The sequence below is a fragment of the Engystomops pustulosus genome, chromosome 11, assembly GCF_040894005.1.
Source record: "Engystomops pustulosus chromosome 11, aEngPut4.maternal, whole genome shotgun sequence".
In the NCBI taxonomy this organism is placed as follows: Eukaryota; Metazoa; Chordata; class Amphibia; order Anura; family Leptodactylidae; genus Engystomops; species Engystomops pustulosus.
The window spans coordinates 75,593,051-75,613,301 of NC_092421.1; the positions used below are offsets into that span (position 1 = coordinate 75,593,051).

General features: G+C 50.5%; 1 protein-coding gene across 1 annotated transcript; it reads left to right on the top strand.

Moving 5' to 3' along the window:
• Positions 1-415: 415 nt before the first annotated feature.
• Positions 416-6,717, top strand: BAG3 (BAG cochaperone 3). Its single transcript, XM_072131298.1, has 4 exons — positions 416-657; positions 1,832-2,143; positions 3,894-4,172; positions 4,613-6,717. Exons 1-4 carry the CDS (start codon positions 520-522, stop codon positions 5,372-5,374), a joined length of 1,491 nt encoding a protein of 496 aa, XP_071987399.1. The 5' UTR covers positions 416-519; the 3' UTR covers positions 5,375-6,717.
• The last annotated feature ends 13,534 nt before the right edge of the window (positions 6,718-20,251 follow it).

Here is a 20,251-nt window from a genome sequence, read left to right on the forward strand (position 1 = left end):
GATAGATGATGAGTCAGGATCTTGGAGTCCAGCGCCAAGTACAGAAGTTTCCAGTAGATACTTGCAGAATCTCACTTCTCCCCCGTCGCCGCCTTCTCATCTAACCCCGCCCCCTATTCGCAGTTCCCCGTCAACTATTAGTTTCTTACTACTGTCTACTCAGCCACGCCTCTTTCCTTGTAACACCTCCCCTTTTTACACTTGTAGTCCTTTTTCCGTCCGCCACCCCGCCCCCAGGATCTTTCAAGACGGTTCTAGACGCCCCTCTTCTGAATCATCGCCCACCGATGCATCTTCCAGAGCCTTCCAGTTCTCACTATCTCGAGCCTATGCTCCGGGAGGTGGGCTCAGTGGCTCCTCCCCTCAGTGACTCCGCCTCCCCGGACCGGCCGCTGATAAGCCTGTGCTTCGAGAGGTGGGCTTAGAGGCTCCTCCCCTCAGTGACTCCGCCTTCCCGGGCCGGCCGCTGATAAGCCTATTTTCCGGGAGCTCGGCTCAGTTCTCGGTTATCGCAGCGTCATGAAGAGTCATCTGAGCCCCGCAGAGCCGCTGCCGCCCGGCTGGGAGATGAAGCTGGACCCGCACACTGGCTGGCCCTTCTACGTGGATCACAACAACCGGACCACGACGTGGAGCGACCCCCGGGCCCCGGATAAGGTCAGCAGCGGCTGTCTATAATATATATGTATATACGGCAGGAGGGTGGATATTACATGTATGTGCAGGGCGTCCTTACACCTACTGCCCCCTATTCCAATGTGTACCCTGGTATATGATCTGTAGGGGAGGGGCGTTGTGTGTATGTATATGTATATATATATATGTATATGTGTGTGTTTGTTTATCCAGGGGTTTTTGTTATAATACTAAGGAACCTGCTTGGTAACTTATCAGGTGCCACCTTACAAGGGGGAGAGGAGGTGGGATTGGTGGTTGGGCAGAAAAAACCCAACCCCCCCCTATCCTCCTGATTCACCTAGTCATCCTCACCTGGTGGGGTTTCACCCGCCCCCCCACCTCCTGCCTCTCCTGGTGATTGCCCTCCTAGCCACCCCCTCATCCTTCTGCTTCACCAGGTGGGCACCATTCTTCCCCCCCCCCCCCCATCCTCCTGCCTCTCCCAGGTTATGCCCCCCTATTCCCCCCCCCATCATCCTCCTGCCTCTCCTGGGTTATGCCCCCCCTATTCCCCCCCCCCCCCCAAGCTTCTGACTCACCTGGTGTCTGCTCCCCCTCCATCCTCTTGCCTCCCCAGGGGTTGGTCCCCCATCCTCTCCTCTCCTGGGCCTGGGTGCGCTGTTCCTCCCTGTGACCTTTTGGAGGTGATGTGTACGGCTGGCTTCCAGGATGGTGCAGCTGTCACGGACATGTCAGGGCTGCAGCTGTCCGGTGTCCCGGGGGCAACAGAAATCTGGAGCCATTTATAGGCCGCGGCTCTGGAGGCTCCATTGTTTTGTGCCTTGTCTTATTTTTAGTTGTTTAATCTGGAGTCATCTCTGTCTTGTCCCTGGTGGACGCTGCTGCTTTTGGGGACCTCTCCATGGGGGACACTGTTCCCTCTATGACGTGAAGCCGTCGAGAGGCCGTAACAGGGAGCAATGACTCAGGACCCATCCTCCACCGCACACTGACCACCTGCTCTCCTGGGTCACATCTCGCTGTTACCAGGGATGTCCTTCCCCTCCCAATTTACAAGACATGACACCATAGAGACCGTGAGAAGGCACAGAGATGGCAGCGGAGTATAAAGGGTTCCTTTGGGGTGGCTCCCGCTCAGTGCAAATTGATCACGTCGGTGCCCTGGCATTGATAACCATTTCTGTTTGTTTAGGTGACATTTTCCAATGGTCCGACCACGGAGGGTCCGAAATGTGGGAATTGCTACTACCCGCAGCTCCGTCCTGGTTACATCCCGATTCCCATACAGCATGAGGGCGTAGAAAACAGGCAACAGCCTCCCTTCCTCCATGTTCATCAGCCAGGAATGCAAAGGGTTAAATGTGAGCCCTCCATGCCGAAGAGGCCGCAGTCTCCTTCACTGGGCCCAAACCGACCTCAGTCTCCAGCCTGGAGCCCATCGGAATCTCCTCCGTCAGATAAAGCGGGAGGACAGACGTTACGTGGATCATCACAAGGACAATCGGTAACGTATTCATCCCGGCCAATCGGTTACTACTCTCGTCTGTGCTTTTCTCCTGACCCTTTGTAGCCTGAGGACTTTAAGAGGGTCGTCCAGGATGAGAATACTGATGACCTTTCCATATATACTCGAGTATAAGCCTAGATTTTCAGCATAAAAAAATGTGCTGAAAACCCAAACTCTGCTTGTACTCGAGTAAAAAAAAAATATAGGTGTTACCAGGTTTTTGTGGTAAAATTAGGGGCCTCAACTTATACTTGGGTTGGCTTATACTCGAGTATATATACGTTAGGTGCCATTGGTGGGCATGAGAGGTCCTCGATATCGGCCTTTCAGATCTGTCTTGAGAAGTGGCAGCGGAAACTTTAGATGGGGTTAACTGGGCGCCTCTGTGTGTTAGGACTGTGGTGTCTCCATATTTGATATTGACCATCTCTCTAAATATGAACGTTCTCCTTCAGTGAATTGGGAAATGTAGTCTTAGTGATCAGTTGGATTAGACATCACTTCAACATTTTGACTTTTATCTTGAAAACCTCTTTAAGGCGTAACCGTAGTTACTGACAAAACATAATGTTGGCACAGCTGGAGAGAGACTGTGATAACAATTTCAACGATGCCAGTATCCGGCTGCTGGCGTCTTCCTATCCTGAGATATATTTGGTATATAGAACAGTGGATTCAGATTCAGCTATTCCTGATGTGGGTGGGCACTTCCAGGCTGTGACCTCAGCACAGGGCAATGAAGCCAGAACAGGAAAGCTTGTTTATAATTGGCCGATCTGAAGCATGTGATGAGTCACATGGCTGTGACATCACTACAGGTCCTTCAGCCCCTCTCAACAAGCCTCTAGCTGTACTATACAGTTTCCCAGGACAACCAGAAAGCAAGGCAAATTGAGATCTTGGGGACAGGGTTAAACCGCTGTAGTTGGATAATTAGAATAAATTAGAGAATTGCTTAGTGCAGAGTTGGGCAAACGTTTTTTTATACTTTACAGTTGTACTTTAAAGGAAATCTACCATCCAAATCCATCCTGATAAACCAGGGACATTACTACAGTCAGGGTGCCTGGATCTATGAGCATCTTCTTATATTATATTATCCATGGCCTCCTTCCTTCTGAAATCAACTTTATGCTAATGAGCCCGAGGAGCCTTGGTGGTTTCCAGAGCCCCTCAGTGATGTCTTTTCACTGGTTGTTACAATGAGCAGAGCATGTCTCATCCCTTTCTCACTGTGTAATCTAGCAACAGTAGAAGGTCTACTCTGCTCATTGTAACAGCCTGTGAAGCTACAGGACAGGTGGGCTCTGGAAACGTCCCCAGAGCCATTCTGGCTCATTAACCTATCTATAAAAGTTGAGTTCAGAAGGAAGGAGGCATGGATAACACATATAAGAAGATGCAACAGTCCCGGTGCCTGGATCTGTGAGTAATGTCCCTGGATTATATGGATGGATTTTGATGGGAGATTTTCTTTTAATTATGACACTAATGTCGGCTGATACCTCTGCTGGCTGCATAATTTATCTTTGGGAAAAGAAGGATCAATTTATAAGTTGTCAAAGCTTTGGAGGAACATGTTCCATGTGTGCCCCCCACACCCAGTCAGGACCTATATATGTAAAGTATAAAGCTAAGGGGAGACTAAGCTGCTTCTACCCCTTGGGGTGGAGAGAAGTTGTAAGTTCTTCATGTTCCCTCTGGATCTGGTGTAGAATTCATGGTGGACTCTTGGTTTATATTGCAGCCTCCTCCATCGGATCAGTCTTCTGTCTGGCAGGGTCCCGGTAGACAAGGCCACCAGCTGCCGCGGGGCTATATTCCCATACCTGTCATCCATGAAGGGAATGTCCCACGGCAGCCACAGAAGACCCTGAATCCGCAGTCAGAGGGCCCCCCGCACCAGCCAGTTTTCCACAGGATTCAGGATGAAAGAGATTCAAGGCAATCACCGAGGACAGTGTCTAGTCGGGAGAGTTCACCGGCAAGAAGGACTCCGACCCCCACTGCTCCCGTCAGAGTGCAGGTAATGTCCACCAGGGAGTGGCCGGCAGATGTAGGAGACTGACAAGGTGCACACATAGGAGACTGACAAGGTGCACACAATCTTCTCGTGGATCCCCCCCCCCTTCCCTGGTTCAGTGACTGGCACAGGCTGGGCCCCCCCCCCTGGAGTGGTGGATCAGACCTTATTGGCGAGGTGTTGGCAGAGTTACAGGTTCTCAGCATAAATTTGTAACTCATCAAATCTGCCATTATGCACATTCTTTCGCGACAGACTTTTGGAAGACCCGGAGAATGAAGGGTTGGGGAGGTGGGTCAGGGTTGTCTGTACTGAGAGGTTCCCATGGAGGGGGTGCCACCTCATCCAGTGAACTTTAGAGAACATGATTGTAATGATTAATGTCCACATTAGGACAGGAGATGAAGCTGTTTTTCTCATCACTTTTACATTTTGTCTGACAGATTCCAATACAACGGGTGTCTCCACCTAGAAGTCATCAGGAGGTGGACTCGAGTTCTGTAGCTTCTGTCCTCCCTCAGAAGACCTCTTCCCCAAATGTTCCAATTCATGTCAGTTTTACATCAACCGCTCCGGGACAGGATAGTGACATGAACTCTGCTCCGGCCAAAGCCACCCCTACAAGCAGCAGCCACTCGGCTCAGACAAGTCCACCAAGTCCTGAAGACCAGCAGACCAGAATTGTAGAAGACAACTTGAAATCCTCTGCCCAGAAATCGGGAAATGAAGAGCAGCCATGTGCACATCCATCGGAGGACAGTGTTGTCCCAGATACCGGGGCTCCCACCATTGAAGCGGCTCAGCCCCAAAATAAGCACCCTGGGGTCCTGCAGATAGAGAGAATTCTTCATCACGTTGAGGGCCTACAAGAAGCCGTCAACAACTTCCAAGGAAACAAGAATGAAAAGAAGTATTTGATGTTGGAGGAGTATCTGACTAAGGAGCTTCTAGCCCTAGATTCAGTAGACCCTGAAGGCCGTGCAGATGTGCGACAGGCTAGAAGAGATGGGGTCAGAAAAGTCCAGAACATTCTAGAGACTTTGGAACAAAAAGCTTCAGTAAAGTCGGCAAACTCCCAAGAACTAATGGATTTGGGTGGCAAAATGGAAGAAAGCCAAGGAGAAGCGGTGCAGCCAGAGAGCCCCCAGCAGGGGACGTCCCCAGCCCAGGAAGGCTCCGGCTCGGCCACTGGTGGAGGACAGTAGGGCTGGGGGGGGGAAGAGTTTCGGTTTTAATTTAGCATTCTAATAAGTTGCGCGTGTGTGACAAACTCTACAGCTTCAAAATCCATCGGTGGAATAAGCCTGTGTTCTGTGGATGTTGGGAAAAACATTTACTGAGCGGCACTTTCCATAGGATGATTTTGGGGAAAGACTGGGTGAGAATTCGGCCAAAAAGAAATTTTTGTAGCTGCTTTGTCTGATGCTGCATTGTTCTGACAAAAGTCTTTACTGATATTTGCACTGATGGATGGTTGTCGGATGGGTTCAGTAGCCCGTACTACTCTTTTTAGCCAGTGTTGGGTCAACTTGTAACCCACAGGCCAGGTCCCCAAGCTCTTGTAATAGGACAATGTCTCTTACAATTTTAGTATACGAGGTGTTGACTGTAGGGACAAGTAGTATTGTATGCAAGTACTGGCTCGTCTCCAATCTCTTCCCTGTAGAGGTTGATGGAGACTGGAGGAGGCCTGATCTTGTGCCATGTACTCGTGCTCTAAGTTATTGATGCCGTTATCAGTCCTGGCAGCAGATCAGTGCCCCAGCACGACCTCCCCTTCTCACCAGCGTTGCCTTGTATCTGCTGCCCACTGCGTGATTTATCAATTTCAGCTATCGGAGTGTAGGGGGGAGGGGGACATCACCACCTACCTAATAATCCCCATCATTCATTACGCACTGCTACCCCCTTATGTCACACGGGTCCTCTCCACCCCAGGAATAACATGTAGAGGGAAGCCACATCACACAGGATCCTCTCCACCCCAGGTATCACACGTGGCTTCCCTCTACATGACACAGGATCCTCTCCACCCCAGGTATTACACGTGGCTTCCCTCTACATGACATGGGATCATCTCCACCCCAGGTATCACACGTGGCTTCCCTCTACATGACATGGGATCATCTCCACCCCAGGTATCACACGTGGCTTCCCTCTACATGACATGGGATCCTCTCCACCCCAGGTATCACACATGGCTTCCCTCTACATGACACGGGATCCTCTCCACCCCAGGTATCACACATGGCTTCCCTCTACATGACACGGGATCCTCTCCACCCCAGGTATCACACATGGCTTCCCTCTACATGACACGGGATCCTCTCCACCCCAGGTATCACACGTGGCTTCCTCGAGTATTATCTGGTTGCTGACACTTAGTGTGTTCCTGCATTAGTCCCTGCAGCACGTGGCACTCTCGTGGCTCACAGTCCTGTGCACTTTATGTATTCTGTATAGAGTGTTCTAGATACATCTATATTTATATGTGTGGAGACGCATTATGTGGATAATGTAAAATAAACTTTGATATAATCACAAGTGACGTCGTCTCCTGTCCCATGTGTCTGTCTATGCTGGTCCTTGCAGCTTGTGGTGTACCCTCCGTAGGTAGGTGGATTAAATGAAGGGGGCGATTCCATATACAATGGTTACAGATTAGGATTGAAGGATTTGGGGCTTTCAATATTTATGTTCCTTTACTATGAGGATTAGAAAAGTGTTTTGCAACGACAACTGGTCCTTCTGTCCAATTGTTGGATGAGAAAAATGGCTTCTTACGATCATGGCCGCCTAAAGTACACGGAGCCCCTAAATGGTAAAATGAGATATTTTAAGACCCCAACAAGGACCTAGCAATGGAGCGGATCTTCTAGGATGATTGAATCAAGGGTGGGGGGTTTCCTTTGAGAAGATGGTGATTGTAGTAGGTCAAAGAAGACCATAATGGGCGGCAATGTTCCGGATGTAACCTAACAGATCGGCTCCACTCATCTGTTTTTTTTTTTTTTTTTGTTTTTTTTTTTTTTGCTGGGGTTTTTGTTTGAAACCTTTGGACTGTATAATCAGATTTCTGTGAATGATTTGGTGGGATGGTGTCCAGCTGTCCGGCCTGCGTTGGCTGCCCTTTCTGTAGCTGTACCCGGGACATGTAAGCTGATACGTTGTCTTTCTATTTTTGGTGTTTGCCTGGGATCTGTGCATGTATTTCTCGCCTCCATGTTCTGCATCTCTGTATAGTGAGTTACATTCACATGGTAAAGGGTTAAATTTACTTTCCGATGGACACAAGGATTCTGGAACCAGGATGGCTGGATTGTGAGCTGGAGCTAAGGCTGAGGGCACATCTGGGTTCTTATTATAAATCGTGAATGTTGAGACCTTATGTCCACCTTCTGTTTCCATTTTGCTTTTCTAAAATGAACAGAATAATGGAAAGGCCTGAGACCAGTGCGACCTGTACCTTATCTGGGACCTCACAGGGTAGGAGGGGTACGTGCAGCTTATAGCTAAAACTATGTCACAGAGGGTATAAGAAAGCTCCTGCAAGGGTTATACTAATGGGAAGTCCAGGTTATTACAGTATCACGTAGATAAAAAAAGCAGAAGGTACAGTATAGAGCATGATGGGCAGGACAGCAGATGTCTGGCTGTGTAGTAGTCACAACAGTACATTATAGAGCATGATGGACAGCGCAGGAGAGGTCCGGCTGTGTAATATTGATAGCAGTACAATATAGAGCACGATGGGCAGTGCAGGGGATGTCTGGCTGTGTAGTAGTCAACGCAGTACAGTATATAGCATGATGGACAGGACGTGTCTGGCTGTGTAGTAGTAGTCACCGCAGTACATTATAGAGCATGATGGATAGCGCAGGAGAGGTCCAACTGTAGTAATAGTCCCAGCAGTACAGTATAGAGCATGATGGGCAGTGCAGGAGATGTGTTGTAGTTGTAAATCCAAAATGTTCAGAATTCACTGGAATGTAGCGGGTTCTGGACTTTGCATCTGCTGCAGATCTGTCTGACCCTATAAGAGAACTTATGACGTTATAGTGTGAACACCGCTCACCTCACATCTGGATGATTATAGCCACTTGTAGGATATCTTATAGTGCAGCAGGTTTGAGCGTTTTCTAGATCCATGGAGGAGAAGCATAAAACCTTCAGGAGGTAAATCCTCGTCATGCTGGATTTAGACATGTGGGCCACAATATAAACCCAGAACCAAAGAGGAGTCATCATCATCATCCAGGAGAAAATGGTGGCCATGGATTACTGTAGACCAGTGCTCCTGTCCCAGACATATCATGGAATGAGTAAACCTTATCACAAACTGTAGATACAAGGTCTAACACCTCGGGTACCAATAATTCACCTATGAAATGAGAGCAGCCATGAGGAGAACCCATGACATGTCTCGGAGGTGGATGACGCTGAGGAACGTGGGAACTGGGAGCACCTGGGAGAGGAGCGTCTGGGCGTTCCCTCTGTGACACCTTCAGAAGATCAGAAGTGGAGATTACAGGAATAGCATGAAATATTCATCTGGGTACACACCCCAGGAGAAGACAAGTATAGAGAGGGTAAAGGCTCTCACCCTGAGCTGTCTTTCCAATACTCCAATGTCACAACACGCAGGTAAAGACAGGGACTAGTGATGGGTCATTCGCAGACGAGCCGGCTCATTCACGTGAACTACCTGAGCTGGCTAACTAAACTGCGCCCCTAAACGGCTCACCATGCGATAATATCGGGATAAAAGTGGAGGGGTACAGGGTGCCTGACTGGCCTGCGGCTCCCTATTATATATTTAATAGGGAGCCAGAAGAGCCGGAATTCCCATCACTACTTGGGACCAATAGTTCTATCACAGGCCGGGCCTAGTACCAGAGTCCAACTGCAGGACGGATGTGCCGGACTATGTGCTGTTCGCCCCTGCCACAAGGGGCAGCATCGCATCAGAAGAAGTACCCTTAATGACCGTCGTAGAAAACCGATACGGCGGTCATTAAGGGGTTAAGAACGGATTGGGGCACATTTACTAATAACAGAGCAGTGTTTACTGTGTGCAGGGGCCGCCAGATTCAGGATTTTTGGCACCTATTCATGAATCTGGCGCCCCCTCTTTAATAAATGTGCCCCACATGGCCAGATCTATAAATCTGCGCCACTTTTCTGTCTGACTTTGCACTGGATAGAACGTCATTGGATCTTGCACATGTATTGATAAAGTGTCTGCACCAGTTTTTTGTCGTGGCTGCTCTGTTTCTTACAATAAAGAAAAAATGTGCACCTAAAGGGGCAAGGCAGAAAAAATGTGCACCTAAAGGGGCAAGGCAGAAAAAATGTGCACCTAAAGGGGCAAGATAAAAAAAAATGTGCACCTAAAGGGGCAAGACAAAAAAAAGTGCACCTAAAGGGGCAAGGCAGAAAAAATATGCTCCTAAAGGGTGAGTTATTCAGCGAGGAATTCAGCGACTCGACAGAATTGAGGTGAGGGAAACTGCACTTACTACAGACTGCATTAGTACTGATCAATGTGGTTCACAGCGTGCGACACAATTCTGTAGAGTCTTTGTATTCAATGTGTTGCAAACATCGTACCGTAAGTCGCCCCTCTAGGTGCACATATTTTCTGTCTTCTTGGACACAGAGCAGCCGCCACACAGAACTGGCGCAGACACTTTATAAATCCAAAGACGTTCTTTCTAGTGCAAAGTCAGACAGAAAACTGGCGCATCTATCGGGGGGCAACAGGAGGAGAAAAGCCGAGAAAGATACAAGACTGACAACTAGTTCACTATTCACCCCCCCCCCCCAACATCTATCGGGGGGTCCTGTTCCCTACACGGGGATCACATGTTCATGTCGATCAGCAGGTCCTGCGTCTCTTATAAACAGGTCATCGCTCGCTCTTTATTCCTGGTGCTGCTGGTGATCACTGCGTTTCTGTGGCGTCTGACTATTTCCAGGCCGGGATCTCAGAGGCCGGAATCCTTCACATTCCTAAGACGGAGGAGGGGAACTGGTTTGTTTGAGTTTTCCCATTCCACTGCTGGACACATCACAGGATCCGTCACAAAGAAGGATGAAGCAGCCGAAACAGAAGCAAGGCTGTTACATGCCGCAGGCCAGATACAGTACCCTACACCAACCATTACTGCAGGGTCTCTCCTCCAACCAGATAATCTACCCGAACCAATCACATAGGGGGTCATTTACTAAGGGCCCGATTCGCGTTTTCCCGACGTGTTACCCGAATATTTCCGACTTGCGCCGATTATACCTGAATTGCCGCGGGATTTTGGCGCACGCCATCGGATTGTGGCGCATCGGCGCTGGCATGCACACAACGGAAATCGGGGGCGTGGCCAAACAAAAACCCGACGTATTCGGAAAAACCGCCGCATTTAAAAACCGAAAATGTGTCGCTTGGGAAGCGCTTACCTTCACCTGGTCCAGCTCGGTGTATTCCGGCGTGTTCAGATGATTTTCAGCGCAGCATCGCCACCTGGTGGACGGCGGAGGAACTACCTTCATAAATCCCGTCCGGACCCGAATCCTGTTCAGAGAACGCGCCGCTGGATCGCGAATGGGCCGGGTAAGTAAATCTGCCCCATAGGCTCTAGACCGCCCCTTACAGATAATATAAACTAACCGATCCCATAGGGTCTGCCCCCCCATACAGATAATCTACACAAACCAATCCCATAGGATTGAGACCTTCGCCTACCTGCCCCGGCACCGCTCCACCTCCGCCCTGCCTGCCCCGGCCACCGCACCACCTCCGCCCTGCCTGCCCCGGCACCTCTCCACCTCCGCTCTGCCTGCCCCGGCCACCGCACCACCTCCGCCCTGCCTGCCCCGGCCACCGCACCACCTCCGCCCTGCCTGCCCCGGGCCACCGCACCACCTCCGCCCTGCCTGCCCCGGGCCACCGCACCACCTCCGCCTTGCCTGCCCCGGGCCACCGCACCACCTCTGCCTTGCCTGCCCCGGCCACCGAACCACCTCTGCCTTGCCTGCCCCGGCCACCGAACCACCTCTGCCTTGCCTGCCCCGGCCACCGAACCACCTCCGCCCTGCCTGCCCCGGGCACCGAACCACCTCCGCCCTGCCTGCCCCGGCCACCGAACCACCTCCGCCCTGCCTGCCCCGGCCACCGCACCACCTCCGCCCTGCCTGCCGCGGCCACCGCACCACCTCCCCCCTGCCTGCCCCAGCCACCGCACCACCTCCGCCCTGCCTGCCCCGGCCACCGAACCACCTCCGCCTTGCCTGCCCCGGGCACCGAACCACCTCCGCCCTGCCTGCCCCGGCCACCGAACCACCTCCGCCTTGCCTGCCCTGGCCACCGAACCACCTCCGCCCTGCCTGCCCCGGCCACCGAACCACCTCCCCCCTGCCTGCCCCGGCCACCGCACCACCTCCGCCCTGCCTGCCCTGGCCACCGCACCACCTCCCCCCTGCCTGCCCCGGCCACCGCACCACCTCCGCCCTGCCTGCCCCGGCCACCCCACCATCTCCGCCCTGCCTGCCGCGGCCACCGAACCACCTCCACCATGTGCAGACACATTGACCCACATTTATTAAAGACCCTGCACCAGTTTTCTGTCAGACTTTGCATAATAATTTCAGTGCAAACAGCTTGTACTTGTATTTATAAAGTGTCCTTCATACATTTGTGTTATATTTGACACAACAGAAATTTCTGCACTGAAGAGGACGTTCCGGTGCACTGTCACACCCCACGCCACATTTATCATGCAGAGTAGGCTGTGGAAATTTCATTAAGGGGGCTCTTCTGTGGACATTTCATTAAGGGGGCTCTTCTGTGGACATTTCATTAAGGGGGCTCTTCTGTGGACATTTTGCAGATTATATGTGAGCATTTACAGTATAAGGGGAAGTTTAGCTGCAGAGCACAGAGGCCGGGGGCAGCATCTCCTACACTGTCTGGGTGGTCAGGTCTGGATGGTGGTCGGGGTGGAAGGTTTCAAGCAGTTCGGGAATGTGATTGGATTTCCTATATAGATGGTTATAAGAAGTTCATCATTAAATTACTTTCACAAACAATATAAGATTAAGGTTATAAAGTATATAGAAGATATAGAGGATCTAAAGTGTAAAGAGTATATAGAGGACATAGAGGATATAGAGTATATAAAGGTCATAGAGTATACAAAGGATATAGTGGACATAAAGGACATTGGGGCAGATTTACTTACTCGGTCCGTTCGCGATCCAGCGGTGCGTTCTCTGCGGTGGATTCGGGTCCGGTTGGGATTCATCAAGGTAGTTCCTCCGCCATCCACCAGGTGGCGCTGCTGCGCTGAAAAGCATCTGAACGCACTCAAATTCACGCAGCCGGACCAAGTGAAGGTAAGCGCGTCCCAAGCGACACTTTTATTGTTTTAAATGCAGAGGTTTTTCCGAATCCGTCGGGTTTTTGCTCGGCCACGCCCCCCGATTTCCGTCGCGTGCATGCCGGCGCCGATTCGCCACAATCCGATCGCGTGCGCCAAAATCCCGGGGCAATTCAGGGAAAATCGGCGCAAATCGGAAATATTCGGGTAACACGTCGGGAAAATGCGAATCGGGCCCTTAGTAAATGACCCCCATTGAGTATATACAGGACATAGAGGCTACAGAGGACATAACATCAGGGCACATGTTGGTTTGGATGCTGGGGAGGGGGGTCCTAGACATGTAAACAGCCCGGGGCCCATGGGACACTGAATCTGCCACTGTGTCCTCCCCATCTTAAAGGTGCACCAAAAAAAGTAATGCACTCTGTCTGAGTACTGCAGGGGGCGCCAGAAATCTGGAATCCTGTGCACTATACACAGGCAAACTGCATAGTAAATGTGCCCAATGTTTTAACACACAGCACCACCTAGTGGACCAACAGAACACATCAACAACTACTGGACTACAGTAACCGAAAAGCAGCACCACCCAACTAAACCCAGTGGATTAAAGAAACGCAGCACCGCCCAGTGCATCATCGGAATTTAGCGCCAACCAGTGGATCAACACGACACACAGAGGTCTGAAAAAGAACATGCCAAATCCTGCAGCACAAAAGTCCAAAAATAAGTTTGTGGTCCTACAACCTTTATCTTATTGGAACCACAATAGAAGACAATGGTCTCACCGCACTTATCAGGGTCATGAAGCAATTTCTAAAAATATCTCTGGGACCATCTCCCCCCCCCATTCCCATGGATAGGGCACCGTTCACACCATTGCAGGAGCACAGATCTGATTTCCTCTATGGAATCCTGGGCGAGCCGGATCACAGAAGCGAAAAAAATAACAGCGTGAAGGTTAAGCTGTGAGATACGGCAGTGACCAATGAGTAAATATAAAAAAAACCTTTATTGAAAAGAAACAAAAAACACATCAGTGTGTTTTGGAGTGTGGGAGGAAACTGGAGGACCCGGAGGAAACCCATGCAAACACAGAGAGAACTTTTATTTTTTGTCTCTTGTCCTAAATAAAAGTTCTCTCTGTGTTTACATGGGTTTCCTCCGGGTCCTCCAGTTTCCTCCCACATTCCAAAACACACTGGTAGGTGATTAGATTGTGAGCCCCATTGGGGCCAGGGACCAATTTGTAAAGTTCTTTGCAGCGCTGCGTAATCTGAGTGCGCTATATAACCAAAATTATTATAAGCTGATGAGTGCGACATGTGGACAACAATCTCCTATGATCCAGGGTATTAGTGAATATACACTCACCGGCCACTTTATTAGGTACACCTGTCCAACTGCTCGTTAACACTTAATTTCTAATCAGCCAATCACATGGCGGCAACTCAGTGCATTTAGGCATGTAGACATGGTCAAGACAATCTCCTGCAGTTCTCCCGAGCATCAGTATGGGGAAGAAAGGTGATTTGATGCCTTTGAACGTGGCATGGTTGTTGGTGCCAGAAGGGCTGGTCTGAGTATTTCAGAAACTGCTGATCTACTGGGGTTTTCACGCACAACCATCTCTAGGGTTTACAGAGAATGGTCCGAAAAAGAAAAAACATCCAGTGAGCGGCAGTTCTGTGGGCGGAAATATCTTGTTGATGCCAGAGGTCAGAGGAGAATGGGCAGACTGGTTCGAGCTGATAGAAAGGCAACAGTGACTCAAATCGCCACCCGATACAACCAAGGTAGGCAGAAGAGCAACTCTGAACGCACAGTACGTCGAACTTTGAGGCAGATGGGCTACAGCAGCAGAAGACCACACCGGGTGCCACTCCTTTCAGCTAAGAACAGGAAACTGAGGCTACAATTTGCACAAGCTCATCGAAATTGGACAGTAGAAGATTGGAAAAACGTTGCCTGGTCTGATGAGTCTCGATTTCTGCTGCGACATTCGGATGGTAGGGTCAGAATTCGGCGTCAACAACATGAAAGCATGGATCCATCCTGCTTGTATCAACGGTTCAGGCTGGTGGTGGTCATGGTGTGAGGAATATTTTCTTGGCACTCTTTGGGCCCCTTGGTACCAATTGAGCATCGTTGCAACGCCACAGCCTACCTGAGTATTGTTGCTGACCATGTCCATCCCTTTATGAGCACAATGTACCCTGTAACATCTGATGGCTACTTTCAGCAGGATAATGCGCCATGTCATAAAGCTGGAATCATCTCAGACTGGTTTCTTGAACATGACAATGAGGTCACTGGACTCAAATGGCCTCCACAGTCACCAGATCTCAATCCAATAGAGCATCTTTGGGATGTGGTGGAACGGGAGATTCGCATCATGGATGTGCAGACGACAAAACTGCGGCAACTGTGTGATGCCATCATGTCAATATGGAGCAAAATCTCTGAGGAGCTTCCAGCACCTTGTTGTATCTATGCCACGAAGAATTGAGGCAGTTCTGAAGGCAAAAGGGGGTCCAACCCGTTACTAGCATGGTGGACCTAATAAAGTGGGAGGTGAGTGTATATATATAATCCCTACTTGTAACATGTATCTGCAGAGAACCTGCCAAGCAATAAATCAAAGAAGTAAATAAGAAAGTCAAATAAACAAAAAAATAGACAAAATATATAATCAAAATTGCGCTTTAGTCCTTGCATCCCCCCTGAGATTATACATAGTAATGCAGAATTAATTAAAAAAATTGTTATTTTGACAATGCGCCATTATGGGGGTGCAGGGGATATTCAAAATGATAAATATATACATATTGGGGCAGATTTACTTACCCGGTCCATTCGCGATCCAGCGGCGCGTTCTCTGCGGTGGATTCGGGTCCGGCCGGGATTCACTAAGGTAGTTCCTCCGACGTCCACCAGGTGGCGCTGCTGCGCTGAAGTCCGCTGAAATGCACTCAAGTACACCGGCCTATTCCTGGTGAAGGTAAGTGCAAGCTCCGCGACACTTTTTGCTTTTTAAATCTGGCGGTTTTTCCGAATCCGTCAGGTTTTCATTCGGCCACGCCCCCCTATTTCTGTCGCGTGCATGCCAGCGCCGATGCGCCACAACCCGATCGTGTCCGCCAAAATCCTGGGGCAATACAGGGAAAATCATCGCAAATTGGAAATATTCAGGTAACAAGTCGGGAAAACGCGAATCGGGCCTTTTGTAAATGACCCCCATTATGTTCCATCCCATATCCCATTTTTTTTTTGCTATTTTTTTCTTTTGAGAGTATATTTATTTAACATTTGTGAACCTAGCGGACTAACACAACAAAGCACCACCTAGCAGACTAACACAACACAGTGCCACCTAGCGGACTAACATGACACAGTGCCACCTAGCGGACTAACACAACACAGCACCACCTAGCAGACTAACACAACACAGTGCCACCTAGCGGACTAACATAACACAGTGCCACCTAGCGGACTAACATAACACAGCGCCACCTAGCGGACTAACATAACACAGCACCACCTAGCGGACTAACACAACACAGCACCACCTAGCGGACTAACACAGCACCACCTAGCGGACTAACACAACACAGCACCACCTACTGGACTAACACAGCACAGCAGCACCGAGCGGACTAACATAACACAGCGCCACCTAGCGGACTAACAAAACACAGCGCCACCTAGCGGACTAACATAACACAGCGCCACCTAGCGGACAAACACAACACAGCACCACCTAGCAGACTAATACAACACAGCACCACCTAGTGGACTAACACAACACAGCACCACCTAGCAGACTAACGCAACATAACACCACCTAGCGGACTAACACAACACAGTGCCACCTAGGGGACTAACATAACACAGCGCCACCTAGTGGACTAACAACACAGCACCACCTAGTGGACTAACACGACACAGTGCCACCTAGCGGACTAACATGACACAGTGCCACCTAGCGGACTAACATAACATAGCGCCACCTAGTGGACTACCACAACACAGCACCATCTAGCAGGCTAACATAACACAGCACCACCTAGTGGATTACCACAACACAGTGCCACCTAGCGGACTAACACAGCGCCACCTAGCGGACTAACATAACACAGCGCCACCTAGCGGACTAACACAACACAGCACCACCTAGCGGACTAACACAACACAGCACCACCTAGCCGACTAACACAGCACAGCAGCATCGAGCGGACTACCATAACACAGCGCCACCTAGCGGACTAACACAGCACAGAACCACCTAGTGGACTAACACAACAAACCGCCACCTAGCGGACTAACACAGCACAGCGCCACGTAGCGGACTAACACAACACAGCGCCACCTAGCGGACTAACACAGCACAGAACCACCTAGTGGACTAACACAACACACCGCCACCTAGCGGACTAACACAGCAAAGCGCCACCTAGCGGACTAACACAACACAGCACCACCTAGTGGACTAACACAACACAGCACCACCTAGTGGACTAACACAACACAGCACCACCTAGCGGACTAACACAACACAGCACCACCTAGTGGACTAACACAACACAGCGCCACGTAGCGGACTAACACAACACAGCGCCACCTAGCGGACTAACACAGCACAGAACCACCTAGTGGACTAACACAACACACCGCCACCTAGCGGACTAACACAGCAAAGCGCCACCTAGCGGACTAACACAACACAGCACCACCTAGTGGACTAACACAACACAGCACCACCTAGTGGACTAACACAACACAGCACCACCTAGCGGACTAACACAACACAGCACCACCTAGTGGACTAACACAACACAGCACCACCTAGTGGACTAACACAACACAGTGCCACCTAGTGGACTAACACAACACAGTGCCACCTAGTGGACATCCACAGCACAGCAAAACCTAGTGGACTAACACAACACAGCACATCCTAGCGGACTAACACAGCACCACCTAGTGGACTAACACAACACAGTGCCACCTAGTGGACTACCACAGCACAGCACCACCTAGTAGACTAACACAACACAGCACCACCTAGCGGACTAACACAAAACAGTGCCACCTAGTGGACTACCACAGCACAGCACCACCTAGCGGACTAACACAACACAGCACCACCTAGTGGACTAACACAACACAGTGCTGCCTAGTGGACTAACACAACACAGTGCCACCTAGTGGACTACCACAGCCCAGCACCACCTAGCGGACTAACACAGCACCACCTAGCAGACTAACACAACACAGCACCACCTAGTGGACTACCACAGCACAGCACCACCTAGCAGACTAACACAACACAGCACCACCCAGCGGACTAACACAACACAGCACCACCTAGCGGACTACCACAGCACAGCACCACCTAGCGGACTAACACAACACAGCACCACCTAGTGGACTAACACAACACAGCACCACCTAGCGGACTAACACAACACAGCACCACCTAGCGGACTAACACAACACAGCACCACCTAGCGGACTAACACAACACAGCATCACCTAGCGGACTAACACAACACAGCACCACCTAGTGGACTAACACAACACAGCACCATCTAGTGGACTAACACAACACAGCACCACCTAGTGGACTAACACAACAAAGTGCCGCCTAGAGGACTAACACAACACAGCATCACCTAGTGGACTACCACAACACAGCACCACCTAGTGGACTAACACAACACAGCACCACCTAGCGGACTAACACAACACAGCACCACCTAGCGGACTAACACAACACAGCACCACCTAGCGGACTAACACAACACAGCATCACTTAGCGGACTAACACAACACAGCACCACCTAGTGGACTAACACAACACAGCACCATCTAGTGGACTACCACAGCGCAGCAACACCTAGTGAACTAACACAACACAGTGCCACCTAGTGGACTACCACAGCACAGCACCACCTAGCGGACTAACACAACACAGCACCACCTAGCGGACTAACACAGCACAGCAGCATCGAGCGGACTAACATAACACAGCGCCACCTAGCGGACTAACACAGCACAGAACCACCTAGTGGACTAACACAACACACCGCCACCTAGTGGACTAACACAGCACAGCGCCATGTAGCGGACTAACACAACACAGCGCCACCTAGCGGACTAACACAGCACAGAACCACCTAGTGGACTAACACAACACAGCACCACCTAGCGGACTAACACAACACAGCACCACCTAGTGGACTAACACAACACAGCACCACCTAGCGGACTAACAGAACACACCACCACCTAGCGGACTTATACAGCAACAGCGCCACCTAGCGGACTAACACAACACAGCACCACCTAGTGGACTAACACAACACAGCACCACCTAGTGGACTAACACAACACAGTGCCACCTAGTGGACTAACACAACACAGTGCCACCTAGTGGACATCCACAGCACAGTAAAACCTAGTGGACTAACACAACACAGCACATCCTAGCGGACTAACACAGCACCACCTAGTGGACTAACACAACACAGTGCCACCTAGTGGACTAACACAACACAGCGCCACCTAGTGGACTACCATTCAGCATCACCTAGTGGACTAACACAACACAGCACCACCTAGTGGACTACCACAGCACAGCACCACCTAGTGGACTAACACAACACAGCACCACCTAGCGGACTAACACAAAACAGTGCCACCTAGTGGACTACCACAGCACAGCACCACCTAGCGGACTAACACAACACAGCACCACCTAGTGGACTAACACAACACAGTGCCGCCTAGTGGACTAACACAACACAGTGCCACCTAGTGGACTACCACAGCCCAGCACCACCTAGCGGACTAACACAGCACCACCTAGCAGACTAACACAACACAGCACCACCTAGTGGACTACCACAGCACAGCACCACCTAGCAGACTAACACAACACAGCACCACCCAGCGGACTAACACAACACAGCACCACCTAGTGGACTACCACAGCACAGCACCACCTAGCGGACTAACACAACACAGCACCACCTAGTGGACTAACACAACACAGCACCACCTAGCGGACTAACACAACACAGCACCACCTAGCGGACTAACACAACACAGCACCACCTAGCGGACTAACACAACACAGCACCACCTAGCGGACTAACACAACACAGCACCACCTAGTGGACTAACACAACACAGCACCATCTAGTGGACTAACACAACACAGCACCACCTAGTGGACTAACACAACACAGTGCCGCCTAGTGGACTAACACAACACAGCACCACCTAGTGGACTACCACAACACAGCACCACCTAGTGGACTACCACAGCGCAGCAACACCTAGTGGACTAACACAACACAGCACCACCTAGTGGACTACCACAGCACAGCACCACCTAGCGGACTAACACAGCACCACCTAGCAGACTAACACAACACAGCACCACCTAGCGTACTAACACAACACAGCACCACCTAGCGGAATAACACAACACAGCACCATCTAGCGGACTAACACAACACAGCACCACCTAGTGGACTAACACACGACACCTCCTACATCACTAACCAATCCTTTTACCAGTATCACCAGCTCCTCCCCCATCACTAGTAGGGGGCGGGTCTCTTGTCACTCAGGGTCTGTCGCTGTCACTGTCCTCTGGCTCCGCCTCCTCTTCTGTTTCCTTGGTTTCGGATCCATCAG

Coding starts and splice junctions, on each gene's coding strand:
- BAG3 (XM_072131298.1), top strand. CDS start 520: ATGAAGAGTCATCTGAGCCCCGCAGAGCCGCTGCCGCCCGGCTGGGAG. Junction 658..1,831: donor ACCCCCGGGCCCCGGATAAG/GTCAGCAGCGGC, acceptor CTGTTTGTTTAG/GTGACATTTTCCAATGGTCC. Junction 2,144..3,893: donor GATCATCACAAGGACAATCG/GTAACGTATTCA, acceptor TTTATATTGCAG/CCTCCTCCATCGGATCAGTC.